Source organism: Mustelus asterias, chromosome 9 (assembly GCF_964213995.1).
Source record: "Mustelus asterias chromosome 9, sMusAst1.hap1.1, whole genome shotgun sequence".
Taxonomy (NCBI): Eukaryota; Metazoa; Chordata; class Chondrichthyes; order Carcharhiniformes; family Triakidae; genus Mustelus; species Mustelus asterias.
This window is the reverse complement of record NC_135809.1, coordinates 105628273-105648206: the sequence shown is the minus strand read 5'-3', so window position 1 is coordinate 105648206 and position 19934 is coordinate 105628273. Positions and strand designations below refer to the sequence as shown.

At 39.6% G+C, this 19934-nt stretch overlaps 1 protein-coding gene across 3 annotated transcripts in view; it reads right to left on the bottom strand.

The window, feature by feature from the left end:
- Positions 1–18269: 18269 nt before the first annotated feature.
- pde3b (phosphodiesterase 3B) overlaps positions 18270–19934 on the bottom strand; it is a 197944-nt gene continuing 196279 nt past the window's right edge. For all 3 annotated transcript variants that reach the window (XM_078220754.1, XM_078220755.1, XM_078220753.1), the window contains exon 16: positions 18270–19875. In XM_078220754.1, the coding sequence (XP_078076880.1) occupies positions 19631–19875 (245 nt within the window). In that variant the 3' untranslated portion in view covers positions 18270–19630. The remainder of the gene's footprint in view (positions 19876–19934) is intronic.

The window sequence follows — 19934 nt, the reverse complement described above, 5'->3', positions numbered from 1 at the left end:
CAGCAGAATCGTGATAACCACCTTATTTGCCTGACCTGTGTGTAAGAAGGTATATAGGATACTTGCTTTTATTAGCCAAGACATAGAATATAAGAGCAGGAAGGTTATGACAGAGCTGCCTAAAACACTAGTTGGCCGCAGTGAGAGTACTGTGTGCAGTTCTGGTCACCACACTATAGGAAAAACGTGATTGCACTCGAAAGGGTGCAGAGGAGATTTAGCAGGAAGTTGCCTGACCTGGAGTGTTTCAGTTATGAAAAGAGGCTGGGGTTGTTTTCCTGAGAGGAGAGAAGGCAGAGTGTGTGCACGCAGGGGGACATAGATAGGAAGAAATCTTTTCCTGTTAGTAAAGGGGTCAATAACCAGGGGGGCAAAGATTTAAGGTAAGGCGCAGGAGATTTAGAGAGGATTTGAGGAAAAGCTTTTTCACCCAGAGGGTGATGGGAATCTGTAACTCTCTGCCTGAAAGAGTGGTAGTGGCAGGATCCCTCAAAGAAAAATTTGGATGAGCACTTGAAACGCCATAGCATAATAGGCTACAGACCAAGTGCAGGAAAGCACTTGGTGGCCTGCGCAGACATCATAGGCCTAAGTACTTCTTTCAGTGCTGAAAAACTCATGTCCTGTTTACATTTTGAGGTACATTAAGGGCTGAAAGTGGCAGCCTTTGGCCCTTGCTTTAATTTTGTAAAAGAGGATCCTAACCATTTGGTTGCCGTGTAAGTTTGTTGCATCAAAACTATCAGGCAGGACAATGGCTTATCGAATTGGATCACTGTGTATCATGCAAATTTGCAAATAAGCCAAAGGCCACCAACATGCAAACTCCAGAAGTGCCCAATCAACCTCAAATTACCCTGGAAAGACAAAGTGTCTCAAAAAATTGAACAACAGTTTAAGCAAGCTGTTTCACATTGCTTTTATAGTGTCCAAGGTAATAGTACTTTCTGCTAACAGGATGCTGTGATCAGTCTTCAAGACATTTTCGTCCTACACAATTGAGCAACGTTGTGTATGAAATTCAGTGCAGGTGTGATGCCAGGTAGGTAGGTCATATGTCCCAGTGATTGGCTGAGGGAATCAAACAGCATGTTCCATTGGTTGTTTGTAATAGGCCGGCCATGCTCAACCAGCCTGCTCTTTCAAAACACAAAATAAAACATTAGACATGATTCTGCTATTGGACAACATTTGCTTAACAATCCTGAGTGTGATGAAAGCTACACTAACAACACATTCAAGATAATCAGTTAAGTTTGTCATAACGCTCGTTTATGCTCGACAAAAGCGACATGCAATCATATACAGGGACCTGTTCTCAACTAACAGAAGGAAGATGTTCCAGCTTTGCACCTTTTTTGAATTACCTGGAGTTTGGAGAGTGTATAACTCCCTGTTGCTTTCTCCATGGAAACACCTCAGCTGGAGTTGACTTGGTAACCAAACAGCACCTTTTCCCTGTCGGATAAACTGCTAGGATTGTTTGAAATTTAGCACGTGTGTTTGTCCTGATGATTTCAAGATGAAAAGCTAAAGCAAAATATCTCTCTTCTCAACAGTACTGAAGTTCTGTACAATTAAATACTTTAAGTTCCCACTGTTTTCAATATGATTTTGCAGGACGGAGCAACCAGGGGCATACAGGTGTGAAAAGTAGTGACCAACTACAAAATAAAAGTCTGTTTTTTTTAATGTCATAAGGAATCATGCAAATATAGCACTTTTTATGATCTGTAATCAATGCAATTGCTTCTAGGCCACTTCAAACACATGGAATCATGAGACTTCATGTGGGTAAAAGCATTAGTTTTCCCTTTTTTATGGTCAAGGCTGTGGATCAATGCATTTCTATCAAATCACCATTGTGACCTCAGCATTTCAACATCTTAGCATTTAATGCAGTTAATTCAGTCAACAGGATGAAATAAACAAAACATGACCTATTTCTATCTGTCCATCATGTGCATGAATGATGGTTAAATGATTTGAAACTTACATTTTCATAAGAAATATATGGAGTGGATTTGGTGCTTTCCTTGAACTCCAATTGTTCAACTTGATTTGTATTCATTTTAAAGTTCAGTGTAATCCAATGGGATTGGTATAATATGGGAGTAACTTCACATTGGCAAAATGGATGTCAACAATGGGGGCATTTTTGGATCGAACTTCCCAACTGTGTTCATGGAAGGAACTCCAGACCATGATTGAATGCTAGGAATTTGATTGTGTGTAGCTCAGTCACAGCTGAACATACTCCAGTTTCAAAGGCAAGATGGTGCTAATTGAAAGCTTAAATTAAATTTCACATCAATTGTAACATATGTTAATTTCCAGATGTGCATGAAGAGCAGCCATTTCTCTCATGATCACCTCTCTCAATCACTCTATTGTCTTCAAATTCTAACATCTCGTACTGGATGAGCAGAAATTTCCTCCAATTAAATATTGTGAAGATGGAAGCCATTGTCTTTGGTCCCCATGATAAATGCTGATCCCTAGCCATGACTTTCAACCCTCTGAGGCTGGACCAGACTGCTGTGACCCAAGATGAGCTTCTAACCACCTGCATCATCACAAAGATTGTCTATTTCCACCTATATAACACTGCCTGACTCCACCCCAGCCTCTGCTCATCTGCTGCTGAAACTCTCAGCTATGACTTTGTTATCTCTAGATTTCACTATTCTAATGCACTCCTGGTCAGCCTTCCACATGCTATTTGCTGGAACCTTGAGGTCATTTGAAACTCTGTCTGTACCCTTATCATTCCAAGTATCGTACTCTCTGAACTACATTCATGACTGGTTAAGCAACACCTCCACTTTAAAATAATCATCCTTCTTTTCAAATTCCTCCATGGCCTCACCCTCCCTACATCTACAATCTTTGACAGTTCCACAATCCTTCAAGGGGGGTCGGTTTAAGACAGAGTTGAGGAGGAACTTCTTCTCCCAGAGGGTGGTGAATCTCTGGAATTCTCTGCCCACTGAGGTGGTGGAGGCTACCTCGCTGAATATGTTTAAAGCGCGGATGGATGGATTCCTGATCGGTAAGGGAATTAAGGGTTATGGGGATCAGGCGGGTAAGTGGTACTGATCCACGTCAGATCAGCCATGATCTTATTGAATGGCGGGGCAGGCTCGAGGGGCTAGATGGCCTACTCCTGCTCCTATTTCTTATGTTCTTATGTTCAAGATCCTTAATTCCTTAAATTCCAAACTCTTGACCATTATTGATTTTAATCACTCCACCAATGGTTGCCATGTCTTCAGCTGCCAAGGCCCAAGCTCTGGAAAAGCCGACCAAAATTGTCCACCTCCTTCTCTCATATTCCTCTTAAAATATTCCTTAAAACCAAACCTCTTTGACCAAGCTTTTGGTCATCTAACCAAATAACTCATTCTGTGGCCGAGTGTCATACTTCATTTTACAATGCTCCTGTGAAGCACCTTGGGATGTTTTATGACATTAAATTTCCTTTCTAAATACAAATTTCTGCTATGTACACAGGAACTTTGAGCTAATTTCTCCAAACATTTGGTGGCAGTCACAATGTTGTAACAAATTTAAGCTACTTTTCTAAAATTAACATTCATGTCACACATTGCAAGATTTACTAAAAGAAAATTAAAAATTGAATGTTGTGACTTTTGTCAATGCAATTGTTTATGATAATTTTCAATGGTGCAATAGTGTTCAACTTTCCTTGTTGGTTGATAAAGCTAAGTAGTTTTAGAGAACAGAGAGATTAGGGCACAAGTAGAGGAAAGGACTACTTTCCAGTGCTTTGTAACCAAGAAAATGAGTTTGGCACAGTAAATTCAGGAAAACTGAGTACTTGAAATGTCATAACATTCAAAGCTATGGGTCAACTGTTGGCAAGTGGAATTAGTGTAGATTTAGTTTAGTTTTGTTGATGTAGACTTTATGGGCCGAAGGGTCTCTTCAGTACTGTATGGCTCCATAATGGTCAAGACTGGGAACTCTGCTCTCTCAAGCTTGGGCATACAGAATCCCAGCTGACATCATATCATTGATTAGAGTCCATTGATTGAATTTAGGAGTCTTTTGATCTCGGAAACAGTGGTCTATTGAGGTTTTTACTGGAGAATTACTTTAAGATTTTTGAATTAAATTGTTGCTTGTAACTGCACAGGCTTTGGAAGTGGATGAGTCTTCCAAGTAAAAGTTAATTGAAGACAGCCAAAGCAGAAAAATCAATTTATCAGTGCTCTGGTGTTATTGTTAAATATATAACTTAAAAATATTTTACTGCATCGCTAATCTTAAAGTGGGTGTCATCTTCAGGGGAAAGTGGAAATAAAAGCTATACAGTTGTACCTCTGCATGGTGCTTATATAAACTGCGTTTTAAATTGGCTATGATGTGGAGATGCCGGCATTGGACTGGGGTAAGCACAGTAAGAAGTCTCTCAACACCAGGATATGGACTGGGGTAAGCACAGTGTGAAGTCTCACAACACCAGGTTAAAGTCCAACAGGTTTATTTGGTAGCACAAGCTACCAAAAGCTTGTGCTACCAAATAAACCTGTTGGACTTTAACCTGGTGCTGTGAGACTTTTTAAATTGGCTGCCAGCCCTCTGACTTCCTCTCAGTCTACAGCCACACGCAACATGAGAACTGCCTCAGTGCTTTGTGATATTCACACGCCATCTTCAATCCCAGCTAGCAACTTGCCCTTGGACATCATGTCTCTCAAAATCTCAGTCATGGGACATTTATAAAATACACGTTTAAAGCACAATATATTTAAATACATCTCTTCAGGGCCAGAAGGAGAAAGAAAATTTAAAGGGCAGTGATTTCATGATCCCAAAGTTGGAATTCCATTAAATTACAGAATTTCTCTTTGTGTTTTATATTGTGAAATAAGATGCAAAATATTGACATTTGTACCATTTCCTTTTTCACCACTACAGTATTTTCTGTGTCAGTCTCGAAGGGACCCACATTTTATTATTTAAAAAACATACTTGAAGAAGGCCTTATAATCTGTTTTTATATTTCACCCACATAGCTCACCCACATATTCTATTTTCTCCATCAATTTTTTGGTCAACCTCTATCCAACACTTTCCTAATCCTCAGGTTTACTCCGATTCTTGGCAATATTCTAAGTCTCTTCTTTTAATCTAATTGTCACGACCATATTGGCATGACAACATTGTGCCTCAAGACTATTTTTAAAAGCTACACTTAAAAGACTGAAATTCAACATAGTTTATGAAGATCACCAGATGCCAACATTATCTCACTTCCAGAGAGAACAAAGAGGATTTTCTTTTAAATAGTGACTCAATGTTTGTCATACCAGGAGATAAATGAAAACCTACCAACACTTTCATTGTTAAAAAGTGTTACTTTGTCTTTTCAAGCACAAAAGGCTACTGAAACCACAGTTGGGAGAAGGATCCAACTGCTTAATGGGATTATCACAATATCTTATTTGTACCATGACTGGACACTGATGTGAGGCCACACAATGAATGCTATAGCTATCTTCACTCTTTGCTATCAGATATTAAAAGAAAATTCAAATTGTTTTGCAGAGAAATATCTTCAGAGACTTCAAGACTGGCTTCCTCATTGAAAGAGAGTGTCCTGCAGAGCCATATATACCTACAACACTTTGCAAGATGAACAAGGACTCCCTCCTCTAACCTGTTCCAAGTTCAACTGAGTTCTCAACCTCTGGCAGATCTATCACAAGAGTCTTCACTACTACAAAGAAATCCCTACTTTGAGATCTTCATTTCCAGCCAAATAATCAACTCAACCAAGAAATATTGGGCCCATAACAAAATAGAGACCAAGTTAAATTCCTGTTTTATAACTACTGTTTTACCTCAAATATTTAGTTCAATATGTGGGTGCATTATGCGATTGAGGCATCAAGCATCTGTTTAATCTTCAAGGCAAATGTATGCGAGAGCTAGTGTAACTTCATTTTTAATACATAAAAGTTTGCTGCTGAATTAAATTGATTGAAACATTCCAATCATAAGGAAAGATACACGTCCACACACAAATAATTTGAATAAAGGGCAATAAAAGGTAACACCTTACTGTGGTGAAACTGATGAATTAGACCAGATGGACCTCTTTTTCCAAGATTTTAATTTTCAAGGGAAATTTTCTGATAAGAGAATTGAGAAATATTTCCTTAAGTGTTCATCTTTGCTGATCTACCATCATACCCTTTATTCTAATTCCCAACCCATCTTAACCAATTCAACTATCATCTCCATGTAACTGGCTTTACTAAAATTTAATATTCTAGTCTCAGACTTGTGTACGTGACTGCCAAACTTGATACAAAATTCTATGACATTCCTCACTACGATTATTAATTTACTGTCTCAGTGCATAAGACAAGATCTGAAATCACCTCTTCCCTGTTGGTGCACAATAAATTGGTCTTGGAAACCGTCTCAAATGCACTCCATTAGCTCATCCTCCAAACTACATATCAATTTGATTTGTCCAGCCTCTGCAAAGATTAAAGGCCTGCACATTTATTGTATTCCCTTCATCGCAAACTTCTATAAATTTATTCAATACAGCTCCTGTTTGAGGGTTGGTAAATTCCTCCCACCAGTTTGTCATTCTTGTTATTTCTCACTTCCACCCACACGGATTATATTTTTGGCTCTTCTGAGCCAATATTCTTCATCGCTTATGTCATCCTTTACGATCAGATCAACCCTGCATTGCTTCCCCCCCCTCTCCCCCACCCCACACACACCAAAACACACTTTTCATTTTGCCCGTCTTCTCAAATCTTCAAGAAGTCAAAATATTTAATTCCCACCCTTGGTCACCATGTAACCACATCTCTGTAATGTCTATTAGATCAAACTAATTTATCTCTGTGCCACTGATTCATTTATCTTGTTATGAATACTTTTAAAGTTTTAGTGTCACAAGTAGGCTAACATTAACACTGCAATGAAGTTACTGTGAAAATCCATACCCCGGCACCTGTTCGCATACACCGGGAGAGAATTTTGCATGGTCAATGCACCTAACTAGCATGTCTTTTGGACTGTGGGAGGAAACTGGAATACCCGGAGGAAACCTACACAGACACAGAGAGCGTGCAGACTCCGCACAGAGTGACTCAAGCCAGGAATCAAACCCAGGTCCCTGGTGCTGTGAGGCAGCAATGCTAACCACTGTGCTGCATTCAAATAAAGTGCCTTTAATGTTAACTTTTAACAATTTTTCCCTGATTTCCCAGGGAGATGATGGTGTGGTGATGTCATTGAACTAGTAATCCAGATAATAATCCATGAGGATATGGATTAAAATCTCACTATTCTCATGGAATTTGAATTCAATTAATAAATCAGGAATTGAAAGTTAGCCTCAGTAATGTATCGTGAAATTATTATCGATTGTTCTAAAAACCCATCTGGTTCACAAATGCCCTTTCAGGATTGCCTGAATGTGACTCCAGATATACACCAACTTGGTTGACTCTTAACTGCCCACTCAAATAGTCCAGTAAGCCACTCAGTTCAAGAACAATAAGGGATGCTAACCTTGCCAGTGCTGCCCACATCATGAAAGAATAAACATAGAAACGTAGAAACACTACAGCACAAAACAGGCCCTTCGGCCCCACAAGTTGTGGCAAACATATCCCTCCCTTTTAGGTCTACCTATAACCCTCCATCCTATTAAGTCCCATGTACTCATCCAGGAGTCTCTTAAAAGACCCTATTGAGTTTGCCTCCACCACCACTGACGGCAGCCGATTCCACTCGCCCACCACCCTCTGTGTGAAAAACCTCCCCCTAACATTTCCCCTGTACCTACCCCCCAGCACCTTAAACCTGTGTCCTCTCATAGCAGCCATTTCCACCCTGGGAAAAAGCCTCAGAGTCCACCTCTCTTATTAAAAAATTGATCTTATTCACTGATGCACCAGTGCTGTTCAAATTTCGTGTTCCTTCCTGTTATATTCTGCTTTCACTCGAATTGCTACCCTGTTCTATGGTCTTAAGATTTATATGTCTGAACACTACCCCTTCCCCACCCACTTTAAGTTAAACCATATTTAGAGCCCTAATTATGTGATTCAACAGGACACTGGTCCCATTCCAGTTGAAGTGGAGTCGATCACAGTATTGGTACCACTGTCCCATGATTCAAAATCTCTGTCTCTCATATCATTCCCTGAGGCATACATTCAACTCTCTGATTAGTGTGACCCTATGTCACATTCCTACCATTTATGATGCATTCCACCTATGATCACTTATTCAATTAAACCATCGCGGTTGGCAATGCAGCCCAATTTAACTTGCACTTAGTCTTAAAATTTTACTCCCACACTGAAGATAATTATGATTATCAGCCCACAGTTCATTCAAAGATAAGGCTTCTGACGACTCACCAAGAGAATGACTCCACCAATTTGATTATTTACTCTGCATTCCTAACCAATGTTGCAGTATTCACAAATTCATCTAGGTATCCTCAAGCAATGCCTTGGCGCAGAGTTCGGAACCGAGTCAACTTCAAGAGCTCTTTGAACACGTACAGATTCTGTGATAACGTTTGGACATTTGTACTAAACAATGTGGAACTTCAAGGAGGACACCGAACTCATGAAAGTGGCAAAGATTGTGGCATGTGACGACATAAATACTGCTTCGAATGGTGCAGAATAATCTGGAACTGGATCACGACCTTTCAGTGTAAAACCATTCACTGCAGATATATTAGGCCCGATTTTACCATTGCGTAGCACCTGTTTTCGGGCGTGAAAACTTGGGAAAGTCAGGCGCGAGGCAAGTAGCGTGATCTGTGCCCGCCTCCGTGCCAGTTTCCCTTTTACCAAGGCCCGAAAATGGCCTCGATCGGGACTCCACCTGGAACGGGCGCGACAGCCATTTAAATGCATTTGCAGGCATTTAAATTTACTTAATAGGCTGTACGCCCAATTTTACCAGCACTTCCCCCCCTTTACTATCGCATTTGTCGAACCAGAATCGGTGCAAAACAGACATGCTCCAAAGAAGTCCAATTTGGGCGCTCTGTTAGTGAGGGTTAGTGAGAAGGTAAGTGCCGAGCATCAGAGAGTGTCTCTCTGCTTGAGATCAGTGGGGTGGGAAAGTGGGTCTGCTGCCACTCTGCCTGTGATCAGTGGGGGGGGGGGGGGGAGAGAGAGAGAGAGAGAGAATGGGGTCCGCTGCCACACTGTCTGTGATCAGTGGGAGGGTTGAGAGAAGCGGGGCCTGCTTTCACTCTGACTGAGATGGGGGGGGGGAGAGAGAGAGAGAAACAGGGTCCGCTGCCATTCTGCTTGAGATCAGTTGGGGGGGGGGGGGGGGGGGAGGAGGGGCCCGCGATCGGTCTGGATGGCAGGATAAGGGGGTCAGTAATGTTGGGTGGGTGGGGCAATGTCTGTGGGGGCCTGGGGGGGGGGGCATTATCCAGCCTGGGAGGGATGCAGCAGGGGAGCAGCATTCTATCATTTTTGTTCTGCGCAAGCGCAGTAGGAGGTGCTGATTGGAGCTGCAGGGTTTTGGGCCCGTTAAGTTCCGTCCCCAGCATTGTGCAGTGCAATTTGCAGGCAGAGTGCGTATGGGGGCGCCTCAGAACAAGCCAAAAAGTCAGATCTGAAACACTCCCAGTTTCAGGTCCTCCCAGCACTTAGAATCAAAATGGTAAAATAGGGCCCATTGTGAATTATCCTATTATTTAGCAGCTGCCTGATTTGTCATTGCTTCATCCAACACAGAACAAGTGGGAGAGGGAAGTGGTAGGTTTAAATTTGTCCCCAGGATGTACAATATCAGTGAGATCACTTTTTATAAATTCAAATCATGGCCCTTTTTTAATGTTTGAAAGAGAAATCTGTGATAAAGTTTTACTTAACTGTTAAAAACAGTTCCATGCTGAAGGATGGTTTTGTAACATTGCTCCAGTGCCTTTTTGTAAGCTAATGGTCAAAATTAAATGTTATTTAATACTTACATAGTGCTTCACTGTCTGAAGTGTTAGTTTTAAAATGAGATGCAAATTCAATGCCCAGTCTACCCTGCCAAAAATCCCTTGGTCATTCTTCAAAGAAGAATAGAAAAGCCTTCCCAGTGCCCTGACCAATACATCTTGAAATCAATAAATAAATCATCTGGCTATTAACCTCATTGCTATTGGTGGAACCTTGATCTTCACAAATTGCTGCATTTCCATATGTTACCACAGCGACACTTAAAAAAATGTTCAATTACCTAAAATGTATGCTAAATTGATTAAATGTATGAACATTTATCAACTTAATAATACATGGAACAGTAGTGCAGGTTATGTGTAGTAACTCCAGCATCTGGGAGTTTGTGAAGAGTATTGAGCTCGGTAACCAGATCTGCAGTCAGTGTCTGCTTCTCAAACTTCAGTTCAGAGTTGTTGAGGAGTTGCAGTCTTTGGTGCAGACATTGCAAGACATCAAGGGAGAGTTTCCTGGACACTTTGATCTGGGGGGCAATCACACATTGAGAGATATTTTTGCTAGGGTCAGATTGCACTGATGCTCACAAATTTCTCTGCCAAATTGCATTACCTATTAATTTGACAAAGAAGTGATTAAATCAATGGGATCAGAACTCAAAAATTGGATCGCTGATTCTGAAAAATCAAGAAAAGACCATCCTCCCTCAGCAATCTACAGAATTGGGTGGCACAGTGGTTAGCATTGTTGCCTCACAGCGCCAGGGACCCGGGTTCGATTCCCGGCTTGGGTCACTGTCTGTGTGGAGTTTGCATGTTCTCCCCGTGTTTGTGTGGGTTTCCTCAAGGTGCTCTGGTTTCCTCCCACGGTGCAAAGATGTGCAGGTTAGGTGCATTGGTCATACTAAATTGCCCCTTATTGTCCCGGGTTGCGTAGGTTAGAGAAATTAGCAGGGTAAATATGCACGGTCACGGGGCTAGGGCCTGGGTAGAATTGTTGTTGGTGCAGACTCAATGGGCCAAATGGCTTATTTCTGCATTGTAGGGATTCTATGGTTTTAATTAAATTATGACGAACGACACCGGTCCTGCTTCTATTGGCAGAACTCTCATTGAAATTCACATTACAATTAGAACCGAGAATGAAGCAACATTCTGAATAAATCTCTAAGCCAGTTGTTGGTTCAGACTCAGGTGTTCTGTGACATCAGGTTTGTCCCAACAGCTAAGTGTAATGACAGACAAGAATTTAACGCAAGATTTGGTTTTGCGGAAGGACAGTCTTCAACCTGCTTTCTTTATCTTGAGACTAGTAAGGTCAGATTTATCAGTTAAGGAGTCCTCCAGCATGAAAAATGCCAATCATCTGCTTGTATGAAAAGCTTACATATGTCCAGCATAACCATTCATTTCAAATGATATCTTAAATAATCGAAAGGGTAGTCAAAACATCACAATGGCTTAGAAAAAAGGTTTTCAGACTTCACCTCCCAACCCAGTCTCCCACGAAGTGAAAAGAGTATTAATCACAGTCAACGTGAAATAGTTCCGTTTTTGAAACTGAGAAGTAAATATACATTGTTACTTTAAGATATACATATTAATATATCCACTCAATTATTCTGCAACTACAAGTGAATAAATGTTCGCCATGGGGAGATATCAAAGGTCTATATTCTGCAAAATTTTCCACATGGTTTCCACTCAATGAACTTGCACTAGTTTCTTTTGGATGTATTCTTTTAAGTTTTCGGAAGGGATCGAAGGGAATGCATCATTTTTGATAGAACAGTTTTTTTCAGACTTCTGATCTAAATTTTTCACAAGTTAGTGTGATCTTTCTCCAAGTTAGATAAATATGAAATTCTAGCTTACTCATTACATATGATATTGCGTATCAACACAAAATGGACATGATTCTGGATAAAATAAATGCATTACATGAAAATTCCTCTTTTCCCAGGGCCTGATGACAATCGTTAAATGACACAACCTTATTTTTGATGGCTTCTGCTATCAACTGATTCCTTCAATTAGCTATCTGTAATCACTCTCAAGATTTTACATATTTTGTATATTGCAATACTGAGTAATTTTTTGAAGCAATGCAGATAGTTTCCAGTCATGGCCCAAGTGATTTTAGCAATATCATTCTGTTTGACCACCTATTTATCTTCTAGCAGGATAGGTATTTACTTTAAAAATGCATACTGCTGTAAATAGCAATTCCTGTTTAAACAATTCCTTCATTTTTATTAATGTTAGTGCATTGCTGAAACAGCGCTAAATAAGGTAATTTCCAATAGCACTGCAAATTATTTGACAGATATTGCAGCTCAATCCTACATTTCCAATTAAACATAAATCTGAATAATGCACTTTCTTAATTAAAACAATCTGGTACCAAATTACAAAAGGTATGAGAAAACAGTCATACCCAACAAAAGGATTTCTCTATTTTCCAAAATAGGAACATAAGGAACATGATTCTGTGAGGATCCTGGAAACTATTTTTTAAATTCTAGCTGGATGAGTTTTTTATGAAAGGTGAAAAACCTGGCAGAGATCAGAGCATTTTAACAGAAAATATGTTCAAACTGTACATAATATCTCCAAAAAAGTTCCAATTATATATTGAAAATGGCGGACATTTCAGTCAGGTACAGTACACATTCCCTGCCTCACGTGTGTTCATCTGGTCATATTTTAATATTTAACTGTTTAGATTTGAGACACGATTTCTCAGAGTCAGATTACTCACAAAATCATCATCTTCACATCTGTAAGGCTCAGAATCTGTGTGTGAATTAGAATGTTGTTGTTGTTCCCACAGAATAATAATTACCTTAAAAATAAATGTACCTCAACCAGCCAGATTCTCTTATGCAACTTAGCTGAAGAATTAATTGTAGAAAACATTCCATTTTACTGGTCGGAGGAACCAGCAACACAATCCGAAATAACAGCTGGAAATACATAAATAGAGAACAGTTGAAGAGACTGGGAAATTAGGGTTAAGTAGAGAGGAAATACATTTTTGAACTTCGATCAAATACTTATAGCGGCAGTATAGTCCTCTATGTTGAGCACCACTTGGAAGAAGCAGTGAGGGCAGCAAAGGCACAGAATGCATTCTGGGTGGGTAGTCTTCAACATTCATCATGAAAAGTGGCTTGGTAGCCAATCCTACTGAGAGTCTTGGTCCTGTTGGACTGGACCTGCAGCAGGTGGTGAGAGAACAACTAGGGGAAAACCTGCTTGAACTTTTCCTCACCATCCTCATGTAATTGGTGCATCTGCCTGTGACATTGATGGTAGGAGTGAGCATTGCACAGTCCATAAGGACTGTGCAATGCTCCCTCCATCATACTGTGTGATACTATACTGTGCTAAATAGGATCGAGATAGAACAGATCCAGCAGCTCCAAACTGTGGTGGGCCACCAACAGTAGCAGACATTTATTCCAAAAAAATCTATTACTTCAAGGCTTGACAGATTCTTCACTCTATTGCTATCATCAAGTCAGCGGTCCAACCTTGGTACAATGATGGGTGTAAGAGAACATGCCAGAAGCAGTACCATGTAAACCTAAAAATGAGGTGCATGCATGGTAAAACAGCAGAAACAGCTAAGTGATCCCAAAACCAATGGGATCAGATCAAAGCACTACAGTCCATCCACCTTTGGCCATGAATGGAGGTGACCAGTGAATCAACTAACAAGAGGAGGAGGATTTATGAACATTCTCAATGGAGGGTCCAGCACTTCAGTTGGAAAGTCAGTGCAGCAGCATTTGTAACCTTCAAACAGAAGTTCTAAGTGAATCTATCTTGGTCATTTTCCTGAAGTTCCCAGCATCATAAATACCAGACAAAAGCCAATAGGATTTACCTCATGGTATTAAGAAACAGCTGAATGCAGTGAATACAGTAAGGCAATAGGCTTTGGCATGCCCCAGCGATTGTGCTGAAGAGCTGTGCTCCAGAAGCAGCCGTTCTTCCAGGCAAGTAATTCCACTACATCGATAACACTTATATTCAGCTGACAAAGTAAATAATTGCCCAGTCATGTTCTGTCCACAAAAAGCAGAACAAATCCAACCAAGTCAATTACCACTCATCAATCTGCTTCTCAATCTTCAACAATGAACGGAGTAATTGACAGTGCTAACAAGCAGCATGAACTCACCAATAACCTGATCACCAGTGCTCAGTTTGAGTTCTGCCAGGACCACTCAGCTCTAGGTATTGTTTTTTATTCATTAATGGGACGTGGGTGTCGCTGGCTGACCAGCATTTATTGTCCATCCCAAGTTGCCCTCGAAACTGAGTGGTTTATTAGGCCACTTCAGAGGGCAGTTGAGTCAACCACATTGCCGTCGGTCTGGAGTCACACGTAGGCCAGACCAGATAAGGATGGCAGATTTCCTTCCCTAAAAGGACATTAGTGAGTCAGATGGGTTTTCCCAACAATCGACAATGGTTTCGTGGTCATCAGTAGATTCTTAATTCCAATTTTTTTTTAATGGAATTCAAATTCCACCATCTGCCATGGCAAAATTCGAACCCAGGTCCCCAGAACATTAGCGAAGTTTCTGGATTAATAGTCTTGAGATAATACCACTAAGCCATCGCCTCCCCTGAATATTCGTTCAAACATGGACTAAAAAGTTGCTTTTCGGAGGTGAAGTGAGAATGGCCACCCTTGGCATCAAGGCAGCATTTGACGAGGTGTGGCAACGTTCCTGATTATTGCAACTCCTCAGACACTGAAGCATCCTGTGATCATTTCCAGCAACACCTGAACAAACTTTAGGCTTGGGTTGAGAAGTGGGAATCAACATTCACACCACAGAAATACCTGGCAATGACTATTTCCAACAAGAGAACCTAAACATGACATTCAATGGCATTACCATCATAAAGTCCCTCAACATCCTGGAGGCTCATCACTGACCATACAAATGCTGTGATGACAAGATCAGAGTAAAGAGTGGGAATTCTATGGCAAGTAACTGACCATAGAATCCCTATAATGCAGAAAAGAGGCCACCCGACCCAGTAGGTTTGCACTGACTCTCCGAAAGAGCATCCAACCCAGGCCCTCCCTTCTGCCCTATCCCTGTAAACCCACACATTTATCTTGGTTAACCTACATCTTCACATCTTTGGACATTAAGGGGCAATTTAGCATGGCCAATCCACCTAACCTGCAAATCTTTGGACTGTGGAAGGAAACCGGAGCAATTGGAGGAAACCCACGCAGATATGGGGAGAATGTGCAAACTCCATAGTCACCTAAATGGAATCGAACAAGGGTCCCCGGCCCTGAGGCAGCAGTGCTAACCACTGTTACGCCTTTGACTGCCCAAAGCCTGTCCAACATCTACAAGACATAAGTAATCGGTGTGATGGAACATTTTCTATTTGTCCTGATGAGTACAGCTCCAACAACACGCAAGCTCAACACAATCCAGGACAAATCAGACCACTTGATTGGCATCTTCTGCATCTTCTCATCCTAAGATGTAAAATAATAACAGAGTACGAGAAACCTAAATGCAAAATAATACAAATGTTCTGTGAATTAACTTAGAATAGAGTAGTTTAGAACCAAATCTAAATCCGATGTAGAGACAAACTGAGAAACTAAAGAATGTACTTGACAGGTCTCAAGGAGGTGGATGTTTTCAAACAACCATTCAGGGTAAAAAACATTTTGGTGGGTACGAATGGCCACAAATTGGATTCGCAACAATGTCAGATTGTGTACATGATCAAGCAATAATTGTAAATTCATTTGCAGGTCACTATGCTTTGATAAGTTGAAGTGTACATGACTTTAAAGGATAAACTGCTTCCTTGTTTGGCAATGTGTGCCTTCAGTATCAAGGTTTCCCCGGCAAAGTCAATCTCTGTTCCTCTCAGCCAGTACTCTGAGGAATCATGTTGGCAGGGAACTTCTGGGAATCACAAAGCCAGACCTAATGTCCACTTGAGTAAGCCAATTTGCCTGATTCTTGAGTTAGGTGGATCAGTTGGTATTGAGGACAATTTGGTCTGAGAACCAGGTGTGCATCAATTGCCTGAATCCAAGGAATGTTTTGTGCTGAGAAAAAAAAACACAAGGCTCAACAGCGATTTACACGTTTTCTAGGAATGCTGCTGTTTGATAATTTGATATATCATATTTTGGTGGTCCTTTTAAAGATGCAATATTCCCTCCTCAGAGATAATGGAAATCTCTTTGCAATTTTGTCAAGTGTCGATTGGTTCTACAAACCCAGAAAAAGACAAACAGTCCTCTCCTAATTTTCATCAATGCCTGTGCTCCTCAGTCATGAACAGCCCACCTTGGAGAATGTTTGCTAGCAGTGTTCAATTAACTATGCTTCTGAGAATGGAAATCCAGACTGTTCCTGCAGTATCATTTTGTGTTTTAAAGGATTGACTTTCAACATCATTTTGGTTATGAGCAACCATCTAATGACTAAAATCTGGTCAAATTAGCAGTTCATCCCATACTTCAAAAGTCATAGGACGGATTAAATTGATAACCCGTGAGTCAGTCACTGTGAAAGATCCATGACATCCAAAACAGAAAGCTAACTCTGGTTGATGGCTGAGGCAAATTTAATCAAAGTTAGAGGGATTGGTGGCTCAAGCCAAAAAAACATTAGCTTGAGGAAAACCTCTCTGCAGAAAAAAACCCAATAAACTCCAATAATAAACTTTTCTGGTACAGCAGGTGACATTTTCTGCTGATAACATAAGAAAAACAATCAATTGTGGTCACCATGAGGTTTGGCTAGAAGGCAGACCTCATTTTATGAACCCCAGATATGGCATTGATTATTTTTTCTTTGCGGAATCATAAATATTTTTGTTTTTTTTTTCAGTTTTCAGTTCTTTTAAGTTAGAAAATAGTATCCAAGAATTTAAATCATCAATATAATTGAACTGATTTTTTAAAAAAAATAAAACAGAACATCCACTGATCAGTGTGAACCACGTTTTATCAAATAAATGGGAAAATAAGACAAATAAAAGGTTAAAAAAATGTTGCTTGCTGTCATATATTGTGTTCTATTATATTTCAGCTAGTGCTAACTGAATTCTAATAATGTATTGTTAACTACATTTACAATGTAAAAGTTAGGAATCATAATATTGACACAGGGTAGACTTACCTCAATGTGTGAACTTCTTGAAGAAATAACTTCTTAAAAAGTAAAAACGGAGGTAAAAAATTAAACCAAAAGGACACAAAATACTCCACTGAGTTAAAAAAAATATATTTCCAGAGCTAGGACAACTTTAGGAAACACAAGGCAAGAAAATGATGCAAAAAGTACCGCATTACTATTTGTTTAAAAATGCTGCAAGTTAAAATTCACTAAAACAATTATAAAAATTATATACTAATTTATAGAGCAAATAGATTGCTCTAATTATTGATAAATATAAAACAGAAGACGTAGCAGTTTTCTGTACTATTGTCTGAAAAATGAAAATGTTTGCCTAGACACATTTAAAAAATAAGTATTTAAACAATCAAGTTTCAAAATGGTTATACACCAAGTCTGTCTATGAGACAGACACTGCTACTAACATTGGACATGACAACAACAGTGTTTTATATATACATATTATATGTATATATATATATATATATATATATTATATATACACATAAACTGTGTATATATACACACACAAAATAAACGAGTATTTTAATGGAATAAATTACATACAGTATGTGCTGTTAGGAGGTGTTCATATTTTTAACATTTAGTGCACGGTTAACAATTGATTTGGCAACCATGGTTGGGGCATTCAGTTTGCTTAACTTTTCCTTCCTTTGTCAGTCAAGTGCAGTACCTTTAATACAGTACCTCCCCCTTGTTCTATCAATATCATCTGTCACTGGGGTGGTTCAGTCCATTATGTAACATGCATATTAGTGGTACACTGACTTAAGATTTCTGATCTATTACAGACAATAGGACAAAGTTTGGCATTCACTGTATGACTAATATGACAACTTGAGGTTTAGTGCGTTAATATTGTAAGTGGCTGCGAAAAGGCACACAAACACATCGCTGCAGAAATTAAGGAACGATAAAAATGCTCCTATGGCTGGCTATTAGAGGCCATATTCCTGCTGCGTGATGAGTCGAAGTTTCTTACTATCTTATGATATTTACAGTCCCTCCACTTGCATCATCCACTATAGGTATATAAAATGCATTTTGATACAATCCATTATTAATACAAACATTTTCAAATGAATTAATCATTTTTATAATGTAGGCATCTATCTGTGCATAACTAAAAACACTTGTTTGGTATTAAAAAGGTGCACAACTGTTCCAGTAGCTATTTGTACAGTCTACATAAGAAAATTACATACCTGCAGCCTAAACTAACTTACAAATATTGTGTAAGAGCTGTACATGCATCTTCTTTGCAACCACGTTTACACTGGATGACTTTGCAGATAAATAGTTCTGAGTAGGTACGATGCCCTGTGGAATGTCTAGAATTTCTACTGTGAAAAAATAGAACTACATACTATATGACATACTCCATCATATTGAAATCATATTGGCAAGTATTTTACTATTTTCAAGGTATACTGATTGCAATACACAGTAACCTTTCAGCCTCATGATGTGCAATAACAAATTCATATTACTAGCAACGTGGATACATAAGAGGAAGTTTGTGTATAGTATGTGACACGAAAGACCAGTTGAACTTCCCAAATAAAAATGGACTTAAAATATGTTAACTATGTCAACTGTTATTTTCTTTCAACCTGCACAACTTCAACGGCATTGCTTCATGTATCTTTGCATGGATCCTGAGTTGCAGTGAAAAGAAACAATATTAAAAATCCCTTCATCATTAACATACTCCTCTGTTCTATTACAGAACAATTATACTCTGATGTTCGGGCAAACTGAAATGCTTGGCCACTGTGCATTTCTGGTTACTTCCAGCGCAAAAAAAGGCAAAACCAAACAAGGCAAATTGTACATTAAAAGGCATCAGAAAAATGATGCAGCTAGAATTTTAGTCACTCTAACATTCTTTTCTGCAGTCATATATGAGACAAGGATTCTACCTGTGTTACCTGCATTAAAGCAGATATTTTCAGAGAAAAAGAAATCAGGGGCCCTTACAACAAGGCTCTTTACTGCAGTGCTCCATTCTGAATTGCTACAGGCATAATCCGCAATTTTCAAGTCCACCTGATATAGATGCGGGACGTCTGATACATGCCTAATATCCACCTTCCTCCTTACTAACGGAAAACGGTAAACTTTCAGTTCACTTTGGTAACAGCAGTTGCTAAGCTGAAGTTTTTGCAACATCCTCCAGTACCACATGGAAACTGAGCACTCTTTACTCTGCAAGGCAGCATCAACATGAAAACATTTGGACACCACTGGGCACAAAGGGCTTTGTTTCATGGTATACTCGAATCTTTCCATGGGTTGAAAGTGCATATAGGAGTGAGATCCAGCTGAGCGCTAGAATCCTCTCACAGTATTAAGGCCTTTTAACAAAGAAGTACATCAGTCTCTGTTATCAGCAGAGTGAGGCTTTACTATGTTCTTTATTTAGCACTGCATCTTCTCAGCATTGTTTCTCCTCCCCTTGTTGCCTCTCCTCCTCTTCATCTGCTTCTTCAATTACCTGGATTTCATCCGAAGTTTGAGGTAAGGATGAATTATCTGTTTGTTGTATATTTAGCTCTGACTTGCATTGCTGTTCATGCTCCTCTTCTTCAATTACCTTCTTCCACAGGTTATGATTTTCTGTTAGGTGGTGCATAATCTGGCAGAAGATTTTCCGCCTTCTTTTTCTCTTCCTCCTCTGCCCTACAAGTTAAAAGAATTAAATTAGCAATGTTCTACGTTTTTGCAGTCACTAAGCAACT